Source organism: Leucoraja erinacea, chromosome 29 (assembly GCF_028641065.1).
Source record: "Leucoraja erinacea ecotype New England chromosome 29, Leri_hhj_1, whole genome shotgun sequence".
Lineage (NCBI taxonomy): Eukaryota > Metazoa > Chordata > Chondrichthyes > Rajiformes > Rajidae > Leucoraja > Leucoraja erinaceus.
The window spans coordinates 4,042,761-4,065,409 of NC_073405.1; the positions used below are offsets into that span (position 1 = coordinate 4,042,761).

Genomic DNA, 22,649 nt, shown 5'->3' on the forward strand with positions numbered 1-22,649 from the left:
CCCCCTCCCATTCCCAATCCGACCTCTCTGTCCTGGGTCTCCTCCATTGCCAGAGTGAGCAACAGCGGAAATTGGAGGAACGGCACCTCATATTCCGCCTGGGGACCTTGCGTCCGGATGGCATTAACATTGACTTCTCCCAATTTCGCTAGCCCTTGCTGTCTCCTCCCCTTCCTTAACCCTCTAGCTGTCTCCTCCCACCCTCCTATCCACCCGCCCTCGGGGTCCTCCTCCTCCCCTTTTCCTTCCTTCTCCCCCCCCCCCCCCCCCCCCCCCCCCCATCAGTCTGAAGAAGGGTTTCGGCCCGAAACATTGCCTATTTCCTTTGCTCTATAGATGCTGCTGCACCCGCTGAGTTTCTCCAGCAATTTTGTGTACCATAAATCTCTGGACTTAGCTTTTTTTTTTTTTTTTTTTTTTTTTGCAAATTCTCGCCTCCTGTCCATTCTCCTTTCCGTATGATGGTATTGGAGTCTGAAGCCCGTGGACCTTATTTTTATAGCGTTAGAACTCCAGACTGACCAATAACCAAATTCGTCCACAGATCACGACGAATGTGCCACAACCAACATGTGTCTCAATGGGATGTGCATCAACGAAGATGGCAGCTTCAAGTGTATCTGCAAGAATGGCTTTGTCCTCGCTCCAAATGGACGCTACTGTGTGGGTACGTACATGCTAAGTGATGCTTTCCTGCAGACAACTCTATTTGAGTTCAGAGCTACAAGCAGCCCCTTCTTCCCACCGACCAGCGATCCCCGCACACTAACGCTGTCCAACACACACTAGGGGACAATTTACATCAGACACCAAGCCAATGAACCTACAAACCTGTACGTCTTTGGAGTGTGGGAATGAAACCGAAGATCTTGGAGAAAACCCACATGGTCACGGTGAGAACGTGGAAACTCCGTACAGACAGCACCCAAAGCTTCGCCCATTCCTTCTCTTCAGAGATGCTGCCTCGCCCGCTGAGTCACATATAAACATATAAGATTGAAACATATAAGATTGTTAAGGGCTTGGACACGTTAGAGGCAGGAAACATGTTCCCGTTGTTGGGGGAGTCCAGAACCAGGGGCCACACAGTTTAAGAATAAGGAGTAAGCCATTTAGAACGGAGACGAGGAACCACTTTTTCTCACGGAGATTGGTGAGTCTGTGGAATTCTCTGCCTCAGAGGGCGGTGGAGGCGGGTTCTCTGGATGCTTTCAAGAGAGAGCTAGATAGGGCTCTTAAAAATAGCGGAGTCAGGGGATATGGGGAGAAGGCAGGAACTGATTGGGGGTGATCAGCCTTGATCACATTGAATGGCGGTGCTGGCTCGAAGGGCCAAATGGCCTCTACTCCTGCACCTGTTGTCTATTGTCTATTGTCTTTGTGGAAAGGGAAATGCACTGTGTTTCACCTGCGGTTCTCTGGTTCCCCGTCTCTCTCGTTGTTGCTGGATATTAATCTACTTTTCCACTCAGCCGTGATAATTATAGCCATGGGTGATGTTTCGGGGCGAGACCCTTCTTCAGACCCGACCCGAAACGTCACCCATTCCTTCTCTCCAGAGATGCTGCCTGTCCCGCTGAGTTACTCCAGCATTTTGAGTACATCTTTGGTTTAAACCAGCATCTGCAGTTCCTTCCGACACATGGGCAAAACAAATCTACTGCATGCGCGTAAAACTATATTAGATGGGCATTAACATATTGGAATTATATTACAAGCACAGTAAAGATATGTTCATACAAGGCAAAAAAAATACGTTGCAAGTCCAGGCTCAAAACAAAAGAAAATATACTCGACAAAGTGTACTCGACATAGATAAAAAAATACAGCATGCGTACATGCACAGAGTCTCGACCAGAAACTAGATCATGGCGCTCAAAACCACGTCAGCTTTCGCCCTCACCCACATACTGTGAACTTTATTGCAGACTCTCTGCTTGCTCGTAGAATCCTTGAGTGGATTTATTTCTCGTTCACTGGCCTAATGGTGTTTCAGGCAATTATGTGGCCCCACTGCTGTTCCAGGTCATTTCAGGTTAATTCGTTCAGCAGGTAGAGAGGCAGATTGGGCAGAGCTGCAGCAGATGGAATGTAATCGAGGCGACTATGATGTAATACTCTTGACAGGATGGAGAGAAGATGGCAGGGGCCCCGAGGGGTGTTTGTGTACAGAGAGACGCTCAGTGTAAGCCCATCGCTCTCAGAAAGCGGAGATACATCTGTACAGGACAATGAAAGGGCTCATGGAACTGAGGCATCGAGGAGAGAAGTCGGGGCCACAAGTCAAAGTTATACACAACATTGGTTAGACTGAAGGACAGACGCAAAAAGCAGGAGTAACTCAGGGTGGCACGGTGGCGCAGCGGTAGAGTTGCTGCCTTACAGCGCTTGCAGCACTTGGAGACACGGGTTCGATCCCGACTACGGGCGCTGTCTGTACGGAGTTTGTACGTTCTCCCCGTCGTGGGTTTTCTCCGAGGCCTTCGGTTTCCTCCCACATAGACCACAAAGACGTGCAGGTTTGCAGGTTAATTGGCTTGGTGTAGGTGCAAAATTATGTGTACGTGTAGGATAGTGTTAGGTCGCTGGTCAGTGCGGGCTCGGTGGGCCAGAGGGCCTGTTTCCACGCTGTATCTCTATTTTTAAAAACACAGCGGGTCAGGCAGCATCTCTGGGGCACCTCAGGTTAGTCTGTACTTGGGAGTATTGTGGAGTTATGGTCAACACAGCACTGGAAGATGGGGCTGCAATAGAGAGAGTGAAGAAGAGACTCATCAGAACGTTGCCTTGGAAGGCAGGACAGGCCAAATGTATTCTGACTGGAATGTAGGAGATCAAGGGGGGACCTTATAGAGGTTGCGACAATTATGGGGTGCATAGATGGGACAAAAATGCTGGAGAAACTCAGCGGGTCAGGCAGCTATGGAGCGAAGGAATAGGTGACGTTTCAAGACCCTTGATCTGACTGATGTGGGGGTGGGGGGCGGGAAGAAGAAAAGAAGAGGCGGAGACCTTGGGCTGCGGGAGAGCTGGGAAGGGGAGGGGAAAGAGGGAGAAAGCAGGGACTACCTGAATTTGGGCAGATGGGACAGATAGTCAGATTCTTTCTTCCCAGGACAAGCGAGTCTATAACTAGGTGGCACAGGTTTAAACATAGAAACATAGAAAATAGGTGCAGGAGTAGGCCATTCGGCCCTTCGAGCCAGCACCGCCATTCAATATGATCATGGCTGATCATCCAACGCAGTATCCTGTACCTGCCTTCTCTCCATACCCCCTGATCCCTTTCGCCACAAGGGCCACATCTAACTCCCTCTTAAATATAGCCAATGAACTGTGGCCTCAACTACTTTCTGTGGCAGAGAATTCCACAGATTCACCACTCTCTGTGTGATTTTTTTTTTTCCTCATCTCGGTCCTAAAAGATTTCCCCTTTTATCCTCAAACTGTGACCCCTTGTCCTGGACTTCCCCAACATCGGGAACAATCTTCCTGCATCTAGCCTGTCCAAACCCCTTAAGAATTTTGTACGTTTCTATAAGATCCCCCCTCAATCTTCTAAATTCTAGCGAGTACAAGCCGAGTCTACCTATGAAAATTTGCTATATTTAAGAGGGAGTTAGATGTGGCCCTTGTGGCTAAGGGGATCAGGGGGTATGGAGAGAAGGCAGGTACGGGATACTGAGTTGGATGATCAGCCATGATCATATTGAATGGCGGTGCAGGCTCGAAGGGCCGAATGGCCTACATCTGCACCTAATTTCTATGTTTCTATGTTTCTAAAGTCCTGCCATCCCAGGAACGGGGGTACTGATTTTGGATGATCAGCCATGATCATATTGAACGGTGGTGCTGGCTCGAAGGGCCGAATGGCCTACTCCTGCACCTATTGTCTATGTTTCTAATTGGTCTCACTAGCTGCAGTTTTAATTTACACTATGGACACACTGACCTGTTCTGTATTCATGCCTGTGGTGTTGAAGCAAAGCAAGAATTTTGTTGTCCTATCTGGGACACATGACAATAAAGTCTCCTGATTCCTGAGCTCGTGACTCTAATGGTTGTCTGCCTTATTCCCAGATATCGATGAATGCCACACGCCCGGTATATGCATGAATGGGCGCTGCATTAACTCAGAAGGTTCCTTCAGGTGCGACTGTCCTCCAGGCCTGGCCATTGGGGTCGATGGACGAGTGTGTGTCGGTAAGTCGATTTAACCAGTAACCAACCATTACTGAGCTAAAATGTTTAAGAAGGAACTGCAGATGCTGGAGAAACTCAGCGGGGTGCGGCAGCATCTATGGAGCGAGGGAAATAGGCAACGTTTCGGGAAGGAAATAGGCAACGTTTCGGGCCGAAACCCGCAAGGGTTTCGGGACGAAACGTTGCCTATTTCCTTCGCTCCACAGATGCTGCCGCACCCGCTGAGTTTCTCCAGCAATTTTGTCTACCTATTTTACTGAGCTAAATACTTGCTGGAACAGCACCAACGATTATTAGCCCTGCCGTTAGAGTGTATCCTGAACGATATGAATGATTTAGGACACGACCGTCTTTTTAGGGGTCGAATGAAATGTTTTCATCTTGGTTTCAACATGTACTTTGCATCAGACCACAAATGACTTGTGAATTGAGAATTATGGAGTCGTTTTGTAACCATTTACAAAAACCCTTCTATCATTTTTTGTCTCACCAATCATAAGACCATATGCGATAGAAGCAGAATTAGGCCATTCGGCCCATCGAGTCCACTCTGCCATTCAGTCTGAAGAAGTGTTTTGGCCTGAAACGTTGCCTATTTCCTTCGCTCCGTAGATGCTGCTGCGCCCACTGATTTTCTCCAGCATTTCTGTGTACCTGCCATTCAATCATGGCTGATCTCTGCCTCCTAACCCCATTTTCCTGCCTTCTCCCCATAACCCTTGACACCCGTTCTAATCAACAATTTGTCTATCTCTGCCTTAAAAATATCCGCTGACTTGGCCTCCACAGCCCTCTGTGACAAAGGATTCCACAGATTCACCACCCTCTGACCAAAGAAGTTCCTCCTCGCCTCCTTTCTAAAAGAGCGCCCTTTAATCCTGAGGCTGTGACCTCCAGTCCTAGACTCTCCCACCGGCAGCTGACAGAGGAACAGGGATGACAGGGTCTGAAGAAGGGTCTCGACCCGAAACGTCGCCTATTCCTACTCTCCAGAGATGCCGCCTGTCCCGCTGAGCTTTTTGTGTCTTATCTTCGGTTTAAACCAGCATCTGCAGTTCCTTCCCACAAAAAAAAAACCCTAGGTGTACTCTGCACAACTCTGCACAGATCATAATATACAGCAGGCGTACCATGCCCAGAGTCTCAACCCCATACTGGATCAAGGAGGTCAAAGCCAACAAGGATTGACGTGGATAAGCTTTTTCCGTTGAGAGTAGGGAAGATTCAAACAAGAGGACATGATTTGAGAATTAAGGGACAAAAGTTTAGGGGTAACATGAGGGGGAACTTCTTTACTCAGAGAGTGGTAGCTGTGTGGAATGAGCTTCCAGTGGAAGTGGTGGATGCAGGTTCGATTTTATCATTTAAAAATAAATTGGATAGGTATATGGACTGGAAAGGAATGGAGGGTTATGGTCTGAGTGCAGGTAGATGGGACTAGGGGAGAATAAGTGTTCGGCACGGACTAGAAGGGTCGAGATGGCCTGTTTCCGTGCTGTAATTGTTATATGGTTATATGATCCCAATTTTATTTTCCCTAATAATTGGTTTTGAGGTTTTTGAACTGAATCCCAGGTAAGGAAAGGAATGGAGGGTTATGGTCTGAGTGCAGGTAGATGGGACTAGGTGAGAATAAGTGTTTAAGAAGGAACTGCAGATGCTGGAGAATCAAAGGTACACAAAAAAGCTGGAGAAACTCAGCGGGAGCGAAGGAAATAGGCAAAGTTTCGGGCCGAAACCCTTCTTCAGGTCAGAATAAGTGTTCGGCACGGACTAGAAGGGCCGAGATGGCCTGTTTCCGTGCTGTAATTGTTATATGGTTACATGATGTAGGAAAGAACTGCAGATGGTGGTTTAAATCTTCCTCTGCCGTGAGTTTCAGATGTAGCACTCTGCAAAGAAGAAAGGGTTAAATCAGTAATCCGGTATTCTAGCCATCCCCGAGGAAGAATCAGTATGCGTGCTTATGAAAGACTGAAAATGATACAGCTACTTTTTAAAACCAGGGTATTAAACCGAAACAAAGCAAAACTACAAGGGTATGAAGATGAACTTGGCAAACGGTCGATGAGGTAATTACATTAAAAGATGAAGAGAGAGGAGGGAACCACAGAATGGTTCACTGAGACTTGTCAGGAGAATGCTGGAATGTATTATTAAGGAAGTCATAACAGGCCACTTAGACAATAATAACAGGACTGGGCAAAGTCGACACAGATTTATGAAAGGAAAGTTTGACAAATCTTAAGAGGTTTTTTTTTTGAGACAGAATAGAAAAGGAGGGCTCTGTGGATGGGGAAAGGAACGGGTGACGTTTCGGGTCATTCCTCGGAAGGAGATGAGGAGACATTTCTTTAGTCAGAGGGTGGTGAATCTGTGGAATCCATTGCCACAGAAGGTTGTGGAGGCCAAGTTAGTGAATATCTTTAAGGCAGAGACAGATGGATTCTTGATTAGTATTGGTGTCAGAGGTTATGGGGAGAGGGCAGGAGAATGGGGATTGGAGAGAGAGATAGATCAGCCATGATTGAATGGCGTTAGCTTCAGTTCCCACTGCTGCCCTGTCTCGATGTTCTCCTCTCCCATCTCCCACCCACCTCTCTCCGCCATCATCTCTCCTCCCTCCACCATCCAACTTTGGTTCTTTTGGTTCGCTCGTGTGCCGGCCAAGGTCGGCTTCTGCCGTTGACCAACATGTTGGCAGAATTGTCGCCCGAGAATTGTCGCCACAGAGTACATCGCGGCGTCGCTTCCAGGGACCGCCACCAGGGGGCTTCAGTCACGATCCCCCACCATCTCGACCCGTTCCTTCTCTCCTGAGATGCCGCCTGTCCCGCTGAGTTACTCCACCATTTTGTGTCTGCTCACCAGCCAACCATCTCTTTGACCAGGAGTTTGGGCCGTTTTTCCTTTGACCTCGAGTTTCGGTGACGTGCTTTGTCTTTTTTTTATAAAAACCTTTTTATTTTTATTTTTTATTAGAAGCAAATGTACAAAAATAGAACCAAGGGCATATAAAATTACACAGTTATTGTACAGCGTCAATTTTAACTTTTTAAGCTTTGAATTAGGACAGCACAGGACAGCACAGAAGATCATTGGCTGCCCTCTCCCCTCCCTGATGGATATTTACACCTCCTGCTGCCTTAGCAGGCCAAAGAATATCATCAAGGACAGCTCCCATCCTGCGTTTGGACTGTTCGACCTGCTGCCCTCTGGAAGGCACTGTAGGTGCATCAAATCTAGGACAAATAGACTCAGGAACAGTTGTTTTCCGAAAGTCACAACTACTCTTAACTCACACATGCACTGACTTCACAGCCCAACACCCGGACTTCCATCTATTCTATCCACGTACTGAAATTTGGAACTGTAATGTGTATTGTAACTGTAAATTTTTTAAAATATTTTTTAATTTTTTTGAAAATATTTAATATAATTTTTAAACATCTGCCTAAGAATACTAACTATACATCCTTCACCATTTTGCCTTTATAGATGTGTATATAGCGCCGCAGAATTGTGCACCTACCCCCCCCCCCTTTGTTTTGTTTTCTGTTTCTTGTTTTTTGTACTAAATTATATGTATGCACTGAGTACGAGCTGCTTTTAATCTCATTGTACATGTATAGTGACAATAAATGGCATATCTATCTATATCTATTAATATATAAAACTCAAATCCGTCCGTCCGCCTGCAGTACGGATCCCTTCCTGCCTTTTGATTCGTTGACGGCTGCTCCTTCCTATCAGCTTCCAACACACTTCGAAACAAAGTTGCAAGACAGGAACATTGAACTTTTCACTGCTGCAGCAGGCAGGGGAAGTACAATTGAGGGAGGCAGGGGAGTGCTGGAAACTTACATTTGGCAACGGCTTCAGTTCCATTGGAGGAGACGGGTGCATGGTGGAATATTGGGTTGGGGGCATCACACCATTGGGGGAGCAGACCCAACGGGTCTGCACTTGGTCTAGTATATATATATATATATATAGAAGAACAAAGGAGAAAAAGCACAAAAGAGAAAAAGTGAGATGTGCTAAGGTGGAACCCCTAGACTACTACCAAAGTGGTGTTTCGGTGATGTGTTTTGTCGGGATGTCTTTGTACACGGAAGGTGCTGATGTGGCAACGTGCTCTCCGGTTACGGGAACTCTCTCCCGGGCTGTTCCGCGGCCAACGTTAATCCCGTTCGTTCTTTTCCAGATACGCACATGCGCAGCACGTGCTACGGAGCCATCAAGAAGGGTACCTGCGCCCGGCCCTTCCCCGGAGCAGTGACCAAGTCAGAGTGCTGCTGTGCCAGCCCGGACCATGGCTTCGGGGAGCCGTGCCAGCCCTGCCCGGCCAAGACCTCCGGTAAGTTCGCCAGCGCGGTATGTAACGTAACTCCGGGAGAAAAGATGCAACCAGCTCTGTGGCGCCGCACGGTGGCGCAGCGGTAGCGGTGCTGCCTTACAGCGCCAGAGACCCTGGTTCGATCCTGAGTATTCGATCCAATTTGAGATTCCAGCTACCAAGACAGATGTGTACAGCAATTCGTTCTTTCGTTCTTCCCCCGCACAATTAAAGCATGGAATAATCTTCACCTTACCATAGTTACCCAACCAGATGCAACTAAATTTAAGGTAGCTCTTTCTTCCCAAAAACACTTCCTGGCTTAAGTCCTCCCTTCACCACCTCCAGTTTAAATTCCATTTGGAATATTTTGGAGGACCAGGAAAAGAAGAAACAAGAAACTGAGCACGGGCACCGCCTGTACGGACATTATACGTTCCCCCCGTGACCTGCGTGGGTTTTCTCCGGGTGCTCCGGTTTCCTCCCACACTCCAGGTTTGTCGGCTAATTGGCTTCGGTAGCATTGTAAATTGACCCCGGTGTGAGCAGGATAGTACTAGTGTGCAGGGATCGCTGGTCGGCACGTTCACGGCGGGCCGAAGGGCCTGTTTCCGCACTGTACCTCGCAACTAAACTAAATTCTAAATCAGCGGTTCGTTAACATCTTCCAAGCAAGCAGCACTCAACTCAGTTAATTTTCTTTCTTCTGCAATTTTTCCTTCGAAAGGAACTCTTCGCATTTGCTGCGTTTAAGTCATGATTTTAAAACAGGGAGGACTATCTCTGTTGAGGAAATTCTCCGGCCCACTCGCTTGGATGAGATGAGATGTAGTCCCGCGCGGAGCAGCTCGTGGGCTCCTCCTGCTGGCTGGTTGCGCACATTGCCTTCGCTCGCAGGGCGGAAAATGTGATTCGACTGTGAGTGATAAATCCTGTGGATTTTGTGCCACTCGTATGAAGGATAGTTTCCAGATGATCTTTTCGTAATGCTTTCATATCCGAGTCAACAGCTGCGATGCAAGCCCTGTTCCAAAAAAGGAATGTTTTACTTTTTGCCTGAAAGGTCTGAATGACAATAAAGGATCTATCTATCTATCTCAGCTCGGATATTACTCTAGATTCACAACATGCAAACAGGCCGATCATCGATTGCCCCATTCGCACCGGTCCAGTGTTATTCCCACTTTTGTCTCCGCTTCCTATTTCACCGACATCAATTTGTATGTGAGTTTGTAGGTTAATTGGCCCTACTGTAAATTGGGATGTGGCAGGAGACCTGAGCACCCGGAGAAAACCCACGCGGGCCATAAGGGGTATAGCTTGATATAGTGGGGGGAAAGAGGCCCAACTTGCCCACAATGTCCCAGCTACGCTAGTCCCACCCGCCCGCGTTTGGTCCATACCCCTCCAAACCTGTCCTATCCATGTACCTGTCTAATTGTTTCTTAAAAGTTGGGCTGAGTCCCAGTCTGATGAAGGGTTTCGGCCCGAAACGTTGCCTATTTCCTTCGCTCCATAGATGCTGCTGCACCCGCTGAGTTTCTCCAGCACTTTTTGTGTACCCTCGATTTTCCAGCATCTGCAGTTCCTTCTTAAACACCCAGCCTCAACTACCTCCTCTGACAATTTGACCCCCACCACCCTTTGTGTGAAAATGTCACCCCTCAGATTCCTATGTTTGAGAAGGAACTGTAGATGCTGGAAAAATCGAAGGTGGATAAAAATGCTGGAGAAACTCAGCGGGTGAGACAGCATCTATGGAGCGAAGAAATAGGTGACGTTTCGGGTCGAGACCCAGAAGGGTCTCGACCCGAAACGTCACCTATTCCTTTGCTCCATAGATGCTGCCTCACCCTTAAGGATCTCGACCCAAAACGTCACCTATTCCTTCGCTCCATAGACGCTGCCTCACCCGCTGAGTAACTCCAGCATTTTTATCTACTTCAGATTCCTATTATCTTTTCCCCTGCCCTCTGGTCCTCGATTCACCTACTCTGGGCAAGAGACTCTGTGCATCGACCCGGTCTATTCCTCGGGTGATTTTATACACCTCAACGAGATCCCCGCACATCGTCCTGCGCTCCAAGGAATAGAGTTGCAGGCTCCTCAACCTCTCAAGTCATTAGACAATAGGTACAGGAGTAGGCCATCGGCCCTTCAAGCCAGTCAGGATCGAACCCGGGCCTCTGGTTCTGTCAGGCAGTAGCCACTAATCACCGCGTAACATTCTGTGACCTCGTCTGCGTTCTAATGGGTTACTTATGGGCCTGTCCCACTTAGGAGATTTTTCAGGTGTCTGCCGATGTCTGTCACACGCACGCACACACACACACACACACACACACACACACACACACACACGCACGCACGCACCCACGCACACACACACACACACACACACACACACTCACACACACGCACGTACACACACACACGCACGTACACACACACGCCTTGCCAGACATTAACGTTATCGGTTATCCTTCGTTCTGAAAACTACTGGCTACGTTTTTTTTCCCAACGAGGCAACGAAATTCACCGGCCAGCACCGGCTATAACCTACGACGACCTTTGACCCCCTGGCGACCCACTGCCACTGCACCTACGGCAGGAGAATTCTCGCTACTCCAACACGTTGAAAAATTCGCGACCAGTCCCCAGAATACGGGAACTCCTCACGACCATGAAGGCGACTCCCCGGCTACCACCCGCGAACATGTAGCGAACGCATAGTCTCCTGCAGTTGCCCGAGTGGGACAGGTCCATCACAGGAAGCATCAGCTGCAACATCCTGCGCACAACATCCAAGTTTTTTTTTAAACTTTCATTTCAAATGAATAGGTGGAAAAATGTGGGATTGCTGACCCGTGGTTTGCCAACCGGCGTTCCTTGCAAGCGACATTCCTAGTCAGCCGTGCCGAACAAGCCAAGTCCTTTTCTTCTATTACTTTTCCAGCTGGCGGCAAGGACTCAAAGTGCCGAACATGAGATTTGTTTTATTCTCCCCCTTTTTTTTTATTGTGTTTTCACAGCTGAATTCCAGGCTCTCTGTAGCAGCGGGATCGGGATCACAGCTGATGGACGAGGTGGGAAAAGGAATCAGCTTTTCCTGTTGACTCATCTTGGGGTTGGACTTTTACTGTGTGCTTGTTAAAATAATAAAAAGCTTCATTCTCCTTTTCGCAAAGTCTCACCCGAAGCAGATTTCATTAGTCGGGGGCATGTGTAGAAAGGTAGACTTACTTGCATATCACAGGCGATTTGTCAAAATGGCAGGAGTTACTTTGGGAGAAAAAATTAATTGGTTGGAATTAACTTATCACTTGAAAGCGATGAACTCATGCTTGTTTGACAATCCACAGAGGCTGGTAGAAAGACCCGGGTTTAAAGCACCCCTCTTGTTATATAGAGACTATAAAGATATTGTGTTCAAGAAGGAACTGCAGATGCTGGAAAATCGAAGGTAGACAAAATTGCTGGAGAAACTCAACGGGTGCGGCAGCATCTATGGAGCGAAGGAATGGGTCTGAAGAAGGGTTTCGGTCCGAAACGTTGCCTATTTCCTTCGCTCCATAGATGCTGCCTCACCCGCTGAGTTTCTCCAGCAATTTTGTCTACCCCAAGACAAGATGTAAAGACAGATGATTTAGAGTTTGGTATGAAAATCCCAATGAAGATCTGGGAATAGACTGTGATCCCATTTCAATGAAGGGGATTTGTTCAGCTCTCGCTGTGAGGCAGCAACTTGAGTTTCTCGACTTTGAACTTGAGGAGTGAAAGTCAGTCCAGGATTTGTTCGAGAAGGAACTGCAGATGCTGGAAAATCGAAGGTGGCCAAAAATGCTGGAGAAACTCAGCGGGTGCGGCAGCATCTATGGAGCGAAGGAAATAGGCAACGTTTCGTCCCGCACCCGCTGAGTTTCTCCAGCACTTTTGTCCACCTTCAGTCCAGAGAGTCGTGAATCTGTGGAGTTCTCCGGCCACAGAAGGCAGTGGGGGGGGGGCAATTCACTGGATGTTTTCAAGAGAGAGATAGATTTACTGTTGCTCTTGGGGCTGACTAACGTCCTCTTCTTTTCGCATCCATCCTGTTACAAATGTTGGCCTCGCTGTCATCGTCCGTCCTGAAAAAGGGCGCGAGCTTCTGGCGACACTCAGCGGACGCCGTCACTTGTCGCAGTCGATGATGGCGGTAGCAGAATTAGCTCGGGATACTTCCAGCTTCCAGTCCCGCCCGCGACATGGACACTTCTGCTGTGGGGGCCTGAGGGCTAACGGAATCAGGGGATGTGGCGGAGAAAGCAGGAGTGGGGTTTTAGCGAGATGGTTAAGTTAAATAATTTTATTTGTCAAACAAAACGACAATAAAACTCAGTACACACGTGCCTGGTCAGCTAACACTAGAGCAGCTGCTGCTGCTGAGAGGAGCGCTGGCGACTGACTAGAAAGCCCGCCAACGAACACCCACGGTCACATGATCGGGCCAACCCATAACGAGGGTTCCAACTTCCCCAAACCACCACGAGCAGGGCCTTACAATGCCCGCCGATGGCTTTGACTTTGATTTCGACTTCGGAAGAGGAATGGAGAGCAGGGGAGAGACAAGACTTTGCCTTCCATCACAGTGAGGAGGAGATTTGCTGTGATGGATGTTTGTGTTAGTTGTGTTAGTTAGTTCTTGGTTCTTTTCTTGTATGACTTACACATGACCAAATTTCGTTTGAGCTTCGTGTGAATTTCAAATGACAAATAAACGGCAGGTAGACAAAAAAGCTGGAGAAGGGTTTCGGCCCGAAACGTTGCCTTACAGGCGTTCGGGCGTTCAGTTCTAAGAATAAAGAGGATCTGGTTTGTTCATCTTTTTAAGGTAGGCAAAATTGCTGGAGAAACTCAGCGGGTGCGGCAGCATCTATGGAGCGAAGGAAATAGGCAACGTTTCGGGCCGAAACCCTTCCGGGTTTCGGCCCCGAAACGTTGCCCATTTCCTTCGCTCCATAGATGCTGCTGCACCCGCTGAGCTTCTCCAGCTTTTATGTCTACCTTCGATTTTCCAGCATCTGCAGTTCCTTCTTAAACACGACAAGGAAACGGTGTTGTATTGAATTTGTATTGTATATTGTGCTGCTGCAGGGTACTGCCATGATCGTATCAAGTGGCGGTTGCAGGCTCGAAGGGCCGAATGGCCTACTCCCGCAACCATTTCCTACGTTTCTAGCTACCACCTCTTTGTTTCTCACCCAGATATCAACGAGTGCGCTCTTGACCCCGACATCTGCGCCAACGGGGTTTGTGAAAACCTGCGCAGCAGTTATCGCTGCATCTGCAACATCGGCTACCAGTCGGACATCAGTGGCAAGAACTGTGTCGGTGAGTACCAGTTTCAGTTTGGTCTGTGGTCGGGTCTGGTGCGTGGAGTATAAGGGTTATTAAAGTGGAGCGCTCTGACTGCAGGCGGACACTTAAGGGCCAGTCCCACTTACCAGATTTTTTTCGGCGATTTTCCGGCACCCGTTCATAGTAGCAGCAGGTAGCCGGAAATGTTCCACATGTTAGAAATCCAGCGGCAACACCAGAAAAAAGTACGTCTCTTTGGGGCGACTATTCACGACCGCACAGGCATCACCCAAAACAGAATGGAGCGGCTGGGCTTGTACACTCTGGAGATTAGAAGGATGAGAGGGAATCTCATTGAAACATATAAGATTGTTAAGGGTTTGGACACGCTAGAGGCAGGAAACAGGTTCCCGATGTTGGGGGAGTCCAGAACCAGGGGCCACACACAGTTTAAGAATAAGGAGTAAGCCATTTAGAACGGAGATGAGGAAACACCTTTTCTCACAGAGAGTGGTGAGTCTGTGGAATTCTCTGCCTCAGAGGGCGGTGGAGGCCGGTTCTCTGGATGCTTTCAAGAGAGAGCTAGATAGGGCTCTTACAGGGGATATGGGGAGAAGGCAGAAACGGGGTAGTGATTGGAGATGATCAGCCATGATCACATTGAATGGTGGTGCTGGCTCGAAGGGCCGAATGGCCTACTCCTGCACCTATTGTCTATTGTCTAATACTTTCTGAATCAGGGAAGATCAATAAATGTATATTTTTTACATTGCTTTGCTGTTTATTGATCTGTCTCAATAAAATTATATAACTTGTGTATTTCAATGGTGTGAAGCTTGTTGGGGAAAGAGTTTTATCTTCAGCGCAGGTTTTGCAAGTAGACCGAACACATATATCACATTCCAATGCACAGCGTGAGGGTGGGGTCATGAGACTGTACATGCTGGAAGCTGGAATATAAAGCAACCCTCTGGAGGGATTCAGGGCTCTTAGTTCTTGTTATTCTACCGAGCAGTTTATTTTCAGTTGATATAATACTTTAATAATTTTGTACCAGTCATGACTCACACTAGTTCACAAGTTCACAACTTAAAGGAGTAGAATTAGGCCATTGGGCCCATCGACTTTACTCCGCCATTCAATCACGGCTGATCTCTCTCTGCCTCCTAATCCCATTTTCCTGCCTTCTCCCCATAACCCTTGATACCCATTCTAATCAAGAATTTGTCTGCGCACGGTTTCGGGCCGAAAAAAAATGGTTTCGGGCCGAAACGTTGCCTATTTCCTTTGGGTTTCGACCCGAAACGTTGCCTATTTCCTTCGCTCCATAGATGCTGCTGCACCCCCTGAGTTTCTCCAGCATTTTTGTCTACCTTTGATTTTCCAGCATCTGCAGTTCCTTCTTAAACAATAAAGAATTTGTCTATCCCTGCCTTAAAAAATATCCACTGACTTGGCCTCGCTGTCCTCTGTGGCAAAGAGTTCCACAGATTAACTACCCTCTGACTAACGAAGTTCCTCCTCACCACCTTTCTAAAGAGCGCCCTTTAATTCTGAGGCTGTGACCTCTGATCCTAGACTCTCCCACCAGTGGAAACATCCCCCCCACATCCACTCTATCCAAGCCTTTCATTATTCTGTAAGTTTCAATGAGGTCCCCCTTCAACCTTCTAAACTCCAGCGAGTGCAGGCCCAGTGCTGTCAAACGCTCATCATATGCTAACCCACTCATTCCTGGGATCAGGTGAGAGTTAAGCAAGAGGTTTTAACTTTATTCTCTCTCCTTCTGGGAGAGTTTATCAACAGGAACTCTCCAAGGACATTTATTCCTCGGAGCTGTCAGTCCCGTCAGGCGATGACACGGTCTCCTGGCCTCTTGACGCCGAGTCTCGGCGCGCAACGTTGACAGTTCCTTCCCTTCCACAGAGGCTGCTCAGTTCGCAGAATTCCTCCAGCCGTTTGTTTTATTGCCAAAAGATTTAGTTTAGTTTAGTTTAGAGATACAGCGCGGAAATAGGCCCTTCGGCCCACCGAGTCCGCGCCGACCAGCGATCCCCGCACGCTAGCACCATCCTACACACACTTGGGATCATTTACACTTACACCAAGCCAATTAACCTGCAAACCTGCATGTCTTTGAAGTGTAGGAGAAACCGAAGATCTCGGAGAAAACCCACGCGGGTCATGGGAAGGATGTACAAACTCCGTACAGACAGCGCCCGTAGTCGGGATCGAACCTGGATCCCTGGCGCTGCAAGTGCTATAAGGCAGCGACTCTACCGCTGCGCCACCGTGGCTGCCGTTTAAGATTTCAACGTGAAGGATTATTATTTAGCTCTAATCGGCTGCACGGGATGCATTCTGGATCAATGGGGGCATGAGATTCACCGAGAGAGAATAGTGCTGAATTCACCAAAATATCCAGCGTAAAAAACACCCGAAATACGTCGACCACATTTCAATTCTTTCCCTCTCCTGTGTGACTATCATGTTCAACGCTGCCTCGCCCTATCATAATATAGATGTTGGCGGAGTAGCCACCTCCTGTCTGCTTCCTGAAACTCTCTCAACCCTGGAGCGAGCAGCTCCTGCTCCACGCTGTGCCAGACTCTGCTCACGTGGTCTCCCTCGCTACAGGCCGGACCACGAGAGGAGACGGAAAGGGCAAGAAAGGGGGGGGGAATGCATGGCAGTGGGAGCAGAAGGTGAGGACAAAGGGGGAGTGAGGTGCTGGCTCGAGGGGCCGAATGGCCTACTCCTGCACCTATTGTCTATTGAGGCGAATGAGGGAAGAGTGGGTTTGTGGAGGGTTCACTGGAAGGTCATTGGATCTTGGTGCCTACGCAAGAACGGGGTAGACACACCTCCTCGCAGCGCCAGAGATCCGGGTTCGATCACGACAACAGACGGAGTTTGTACGTTCTCCCCGTGACCGCGTGGGTTTTCTCCGAGATCTTGGGTTTCCTCCCACACTCCAATGACGTGCAGGTTTGTAGGTTAATTGATTTGGTATCAGTGTAAATTGCCCCTAGTGTGTGTGTGTGTGTAGGATAGCAGCAATGAGCGGGGATCGCTGGTCAGTGCGGGCTCAGTGGATCGGAGAGCCTGTTTCCGCGCTGAAACTAAACTAAGCTAAATTAAATTGCCACATCTAACTGACGAGGCACATGGAGATGTGGATGTATTCAAGAGAGAGTTAGAACTAACGCAATCAAGGGATGTGGGGAGATCGCAGGAATGGTGGTACTGATTTTGGATGGTCAGCAGCCATGATCATGTTGAATGGCGGTGCTGGCTGGAAGGGCCGAATGGCCTACTCCTGCACGTATTTTCTATGTTTCGAGATAGTTGTCGCGTTAACGTTGAGCCGTCTAGTTCATGGTGGCCTCTGGGATGATGTGTTTTTTTCTGCAGATATTGATGAGTGTTCGGTCAACATGCTGCTGTGTGACAATGGACTGTGCCGTAACACGCCCGGCAGCTACACCTGCACCTGCCCGACCGGCTACATCTTCAAACCCGACACGGAAACCTGTGAAGGTAAGAATTCAACATCACATCCCAGCACATCCCAGCGAGATATGAGATGAGAAAAACATTTTTCACACACAGAGTGGTGAATCTGTGGAATTCTCTGCACACAGAAGGTAGTTGAGGCCACAGTTCATTGGCTATCTTTAAGAGGGCGTTAGATGTGGCCCTTGTGGCTAAAGGGATCAGGGGGTATGGAGAGAAAGCAGGTACAGGATACCGAGTTGGATGTTCATATTGAATGGCGGTACAGGTGCGAAGGGCTGAATGGCCTACTCCTGCACCTATTGTCTATGTTTCTATGTTTCTATATATTGTATGTTCAAAAACGCACACCACCAGATTCAGGGCCAGTTTCTTCCCAGCTGTTATCAGGCAACGGAACCATCCTACCACAACCAGAGAGCAGTGCCGAACTACTATCTACCTCTTTGGTGACCCTCGGACTATCCTTGATCGGACTTTGCTGACTTTACCTTGCACTAAACGGTGTTCCCTTATCATGTATCTATACACTGTAAATGGCTCGATTGTAATCATGTATTGTCTTTCTGCTGACTGGTTAGCGCGCCACAAAGGCTTTTCACTGTACCTCGGTACACGTGACAATAAACTGAAACTGACATTCAAGGACGCACGCAGCCGGGTTCAATTTAGTTTATTGTCATTTCTAACTGACGAGACGCGGGTAGATGTGGATGTATTCAAGGGAGAGTTAGCTCAGGACAACACGGAATCAAGGGATATGGGGAGAAAGCAGGAACGGGATACTGATTTTGGATGGTCAGCCGTGATCATATTACATCGGAAAATAGGTGCAGGAGGAGGCCATTCGGCCCTTCGAGCCAGCACCGCTGGCTCGAAAGGCCGAATGGCCTTCTCCTGCACACAGGTACAGTGAAAAGCTTTTGTTGCGTGCTAACCAGTCAGCAGAAAGGCAATACATGATTACAATAGATCAATTTACAGTGTATAGATACATGATAAGGGAATAACGTTTAGTGCAAGGTAAAGCCAGCAAAGTCCGATCAAGGATAGTCCGAGGGTCACCAATGAGGGAGATGGTAGTTCAGCACTGCTCTCTGGTTGTGGTGGGACGGTTCAGTTGCCCGATAACAGCTGGGGAAAAACTGCCGGGCACAACTGAGACCGGAGTCCGATCCTGACCACAGCTGCTGCCTGTGTGGAGTTTGCACCTTTTTCCCTTCCACATCCCAAAGAGGTGCGGTGTGTAGGTTAATCGGCCTCTGCAAACTGGCAGTCGAAGCAAAAGTGGGAAAACATAGAAAACAGAATGGACGGGCGGTCGGTGGACGGCATGGACTCGACGGGCCGAAGGGCCTGTTTCCACTCTGTGCCTCCCCATCAATCAATTCAATCAATGGTTTCTGATCTCGGCGGAGTGCCAAGATTTCCCGCTGTGCTGAGAAATTAATCCCCTTTAGGAAACATATAAGATCGTTAAGGGCTTGGACACGCTAGAGGCAGGAAACATGTTCCCGATGTTGGGGGAGTCCAGAACCAGGGGCCACACACCGTTTAAGAATAAGGGGTAAGCCATTAGAACGAGGAAACACTTTTTCTCACAGAGAGTGGTGAGTCTGTGGAATTCTCTGTCTCGCAACAAAAGCTTTTCACTGTACCTAGGTGCAGGAGGAGGCCATTCGGCCCTTCGAGCCAGCACCGCTGGCTCGAAAGGCCGAATGGCCTTCTCCTGCACATAGGTACAGTGAAAAGCTTTTGTTGCGTGCTAACCAGTCAGCAGAAAGGCAATACATGATTACAATAGATCCATTTACAGTGTATAGATACATGGTGAGGGAATAATGTTTAGTGCAAGGTAAAGCCAGCAAAGTCCGATCAAGGAGGGCGGTGGAGGCAGGTTCTCTGGATGCATTCAAGAGGGAGCTAGATAGGGCTCTTAGAGATAGTGGAGTCAGGGGGATATGGGGAGAAGGCAGGAACGGGGTACTGATTGGGGATGATCAGCCATGATCACATTGAATGGCGGTGCTGGCTCGAAGGGCCAAATGGCCTCTACTCCTGCACCTATTGTCTATTGCCTATTGAAAAATAGGTGATTTTCTTCCTAGTCTCCTCGAGCAGACGTGTCCCACAAATCAAACCACTCACAGACATAACAAATAGATGTTTCCCTTGGAATTTTCTTTGGAGTGGAGCAGGAGCAAATCAAACAGAGTTGTGGAGGTGTTGAATTATGAGCAGTCACGGGCTGGGAGAGCTCGGCGTGTGTGGCTTACAGTCCTGGTATGTACAATAATGTTTCCTCCACATCTCCAGTTTCAGTGCCATTGTGTGAGTAACTCTGCTTTTTCCTGACGTTCCCAGATGTGAACGAGTGTGAATCCAGCCCATGTGTGAATGGTTACTGCAGGAACATGGCCGGCTCGTTCATCTGTGAATGCTCGCTGGGCAGCAAGCTGGACCCAACCAGAACCATCTGTATCGGTGAGTCCCCCCCCGGCACCATCGCGCTTGCAAACCGCCCGTGAAGGTTCACCCCGGGTGTGGAACACAGCTTGTGGGAACTGCCCTGCCTCCCCGCTAACGAGAGGAGGATCGCTTTAATCTCTTCCTTCCTGGGGGAATCATTCGCAGTCATCACTGTCTGGAGGCCGGCAAAGTCTTAAATTAATACTTTTCATCTGCATTTGTTGTGGAGAAGGTCATGGAAATGGAGGAACTCCGGCGAAGGGAACAAGGGCATTGAGTACAAAAAGTCGGGATGTCATACATAAGATGTGCAAGATGTTGATGAGACCACATCTGGAACCTTGTGTGCTGTTCTGGATGCCGTGCGATGGGGGGGGGGGGTTTGATTCAGTGAGAGAGGATGCGGCAAGGTTTTCACAAGGATGTTGCTGCATTTGGAGGGCTTGAGATATAAGGAGAGAGTCAGTGGGCCTTGAATAGTTTTCACTGGGCGAATGAGGCAGAGTGTTGACCTGTGGAGGTTCACGGCATGATGAGGGGCGCAGCTCACTGCCTTTTTCCCAGGATAAGGTGAGACTGATGGCCCTGTCCCACGGCACATGTTCATTCCAAGAGCTCTCCCGAGTTTTAAAAAAAGCACGGAGAATGGACGTAGCGGGTACATCGGAGCTCGGGGACGTCTCTCAGCGGCTCGTTACACTAACGGCAGGTACTCGGGAAGACTCGCTAACGGCAGGTAAGCACGGGAAGACTCGTGAAGATTTTTCAACGTGTTTGAAAAATGTCCACGAGAGCCCCGAGTACCGACGAGCGGCCATTACCGTAAATCTCCGAGTTCGAATCAGGGCAAACTCGGGAGAGATCTTGGAATGAATTCATACAGTGGGACAGGGCCATAAAACTAGAAGGAATATCAAGTTTAAGGGGACAAGGGATAGCTTTGAAGGGGACCCGAGGAGCAAGTCCTTCACACCACAGGTTGGTGTCTAAATGGAATGAGGTGCGATTACAAGACTTAAAATGCATTTGGAACAGGTTGTTGTTCAAAGGTTACGGGGAGAAGGCAGGGTTGAGAGGGAAAGATGGATCAGCCGGGATTTAATGGCAGATTCGATGGGCCGAATGGCCTAATGCCGTTGCTGAGACTTACTGCATGAACTATCTGTGACGATGTCTCTCTGCTTCTCTCCCAACAGACAGCATGAAGGGGACGTGTTGGCTGAACATTCAGGGCGGGCGCTGCGAAGTGAATATCAACGGAGCCACTCTGAAGTCGGAGTGCTGTGCCACGCTGGGAGCGGCGTGGGGGAGCCCCTGTGAACACTGCGAGCTGGGTACGTGTCTGGGGGGCTCGGCCTGGGGTAGTGGTGACGCGGGCACGGACGGGCGGCACCTTCTCTGTCCGACCTCTCTGTCCTGGGCCTCCTCCATGGCCAGAGTGAGCACCACCGGAAATTGGAGGAGCAGCAGCTCATATTCCGCTTGAGCAGTCTGCACCCTAGTGGCATAAACATTGAATTCAACGGTAGCCCTTGTTGTCTCCTCCCCTTCTCAGCTCTCCCTCAGCCCTCGGGCTCCTCCTCTTCCTTTTCCTTTTTCTTTTCTTCTCCCCATCCCCCCCACCCTACATCAGACTGAAGAAGGGTTTCAGCCCGAAACGTTGCCTATTTCCCTCGCTCCTTAGATGCTGCTGCACCCGCTGAGTTTCTCCAGCACTTTTGTCTACCTTCTCTGAACCCTTTCTCTTGATACTTGGACTTCCCTCATCATCATCATCATCGGCGGTCACTCAAAACGAGCATGACTGTCCTCTCCTCTCCATAGAGTCATCTACTTGTGGGTCGGGGTGGATTTGCCTGCCCGTGACTTTGTTTAACGTGGGGAGACTGGTGCACAGACAGCCCACCCCACGGTCCTTGACAGATCTGGGTCAGGATCCAGTGGCATGGAGTCCAAGACGACCGGAGACCCTTTTCTGCTGCAGCCTTCATCCGCCTTCCCAGCCGTTGTGACGCTCCACTGAGGTCAGCCATCGTCCTCCGACTGGTCCACCGTTGAGGTGGAACAGGCGGAGGATGATGGATGACTTTCTTGGAGCACTAACTTCACTCGAGTCAGGTCTGAAGAAGGGTCTCGACCCAAAACTTCACGCATTCCGTCTCTCCAGAGATGCTGCCTGTCATAGAAACATAGAAACATAGAAAATAGGTGCAGGAGTAGGCCATTCGGCCCTTCGAGCCAGCACCGCCATTCAATATGATCATGGCTGATAATCCAACTCAGTATCCCATACCTGCCTTCTCTCCATACCCCCTGATCCCTTTAGCCACAAGGGCAACATCTAACTCCCTCTTAAATATAGCCAATGAACTGGCCTCAACTACCTTCTGTGGCAGAGAGTTCCAGAGATTCACCACTCTCTGTGTACAAAATGATTTTCTCATCTCGGTCCTAAAAGACTTCCCTCTTATCCTTAAACTGTGACCCCATGTTCTGGACTTCCCCAACATCGGGAACAATCTTCCTGCATCTAGCCTGTCCAACCTCTTAAGAATTTTGTAAGTTTCTATAAGATCCCCCCTCAATCTTCTAAATTCTAGCGAGTACAAGCCGAGACGATCCAGTCTTTCTTCATATGAAAGTCCCGCTGGGTTACTCCAGATTTTTGTGTCTATCTCAGGCAATGGTCTCTGCTCTATAATATATGGCTTGGCTTTAAATACACCTCTTAAGCAAAGGACTTTTATGGAGTGAGACACAAAATGCTGGAGTAACTCAGCGGGAATGG

General features: G+C 48.8%; 1 protein-coding gene across 1 annotated transcript in view; it reads left to right on the forward strand.

Annotated features, from left to right (window-relative positions):
• fbn2b (fibrillin 2b) overlaps nt 1–22,649 on the forward strand; it is a 202,553-nt gene that overhangs the window by 90,458 nt on the left and 89,446 nt on the right. Inside the window, 8 exon segments of the mRNA XM_055658365.1 lie at nt 545–667; nt 4,081–4,203; nt 8,411–8,563; nt 11,575–11,628; nt 13,784–13,909; nt 17,291–17,416; nt 19,757–19,876; nt 21,058–21,195. Of these exon segments, the coding sequence (XP_055514340.1) occupies nt 545–667; nt 4,081–4,203; nt 8,411–8,563; nt 11,575–11,628; nt 13,784–13,909; nt 17,291–17,416; nt 19,757–19,876; nt 21,058–21,195 (963 nt within the window).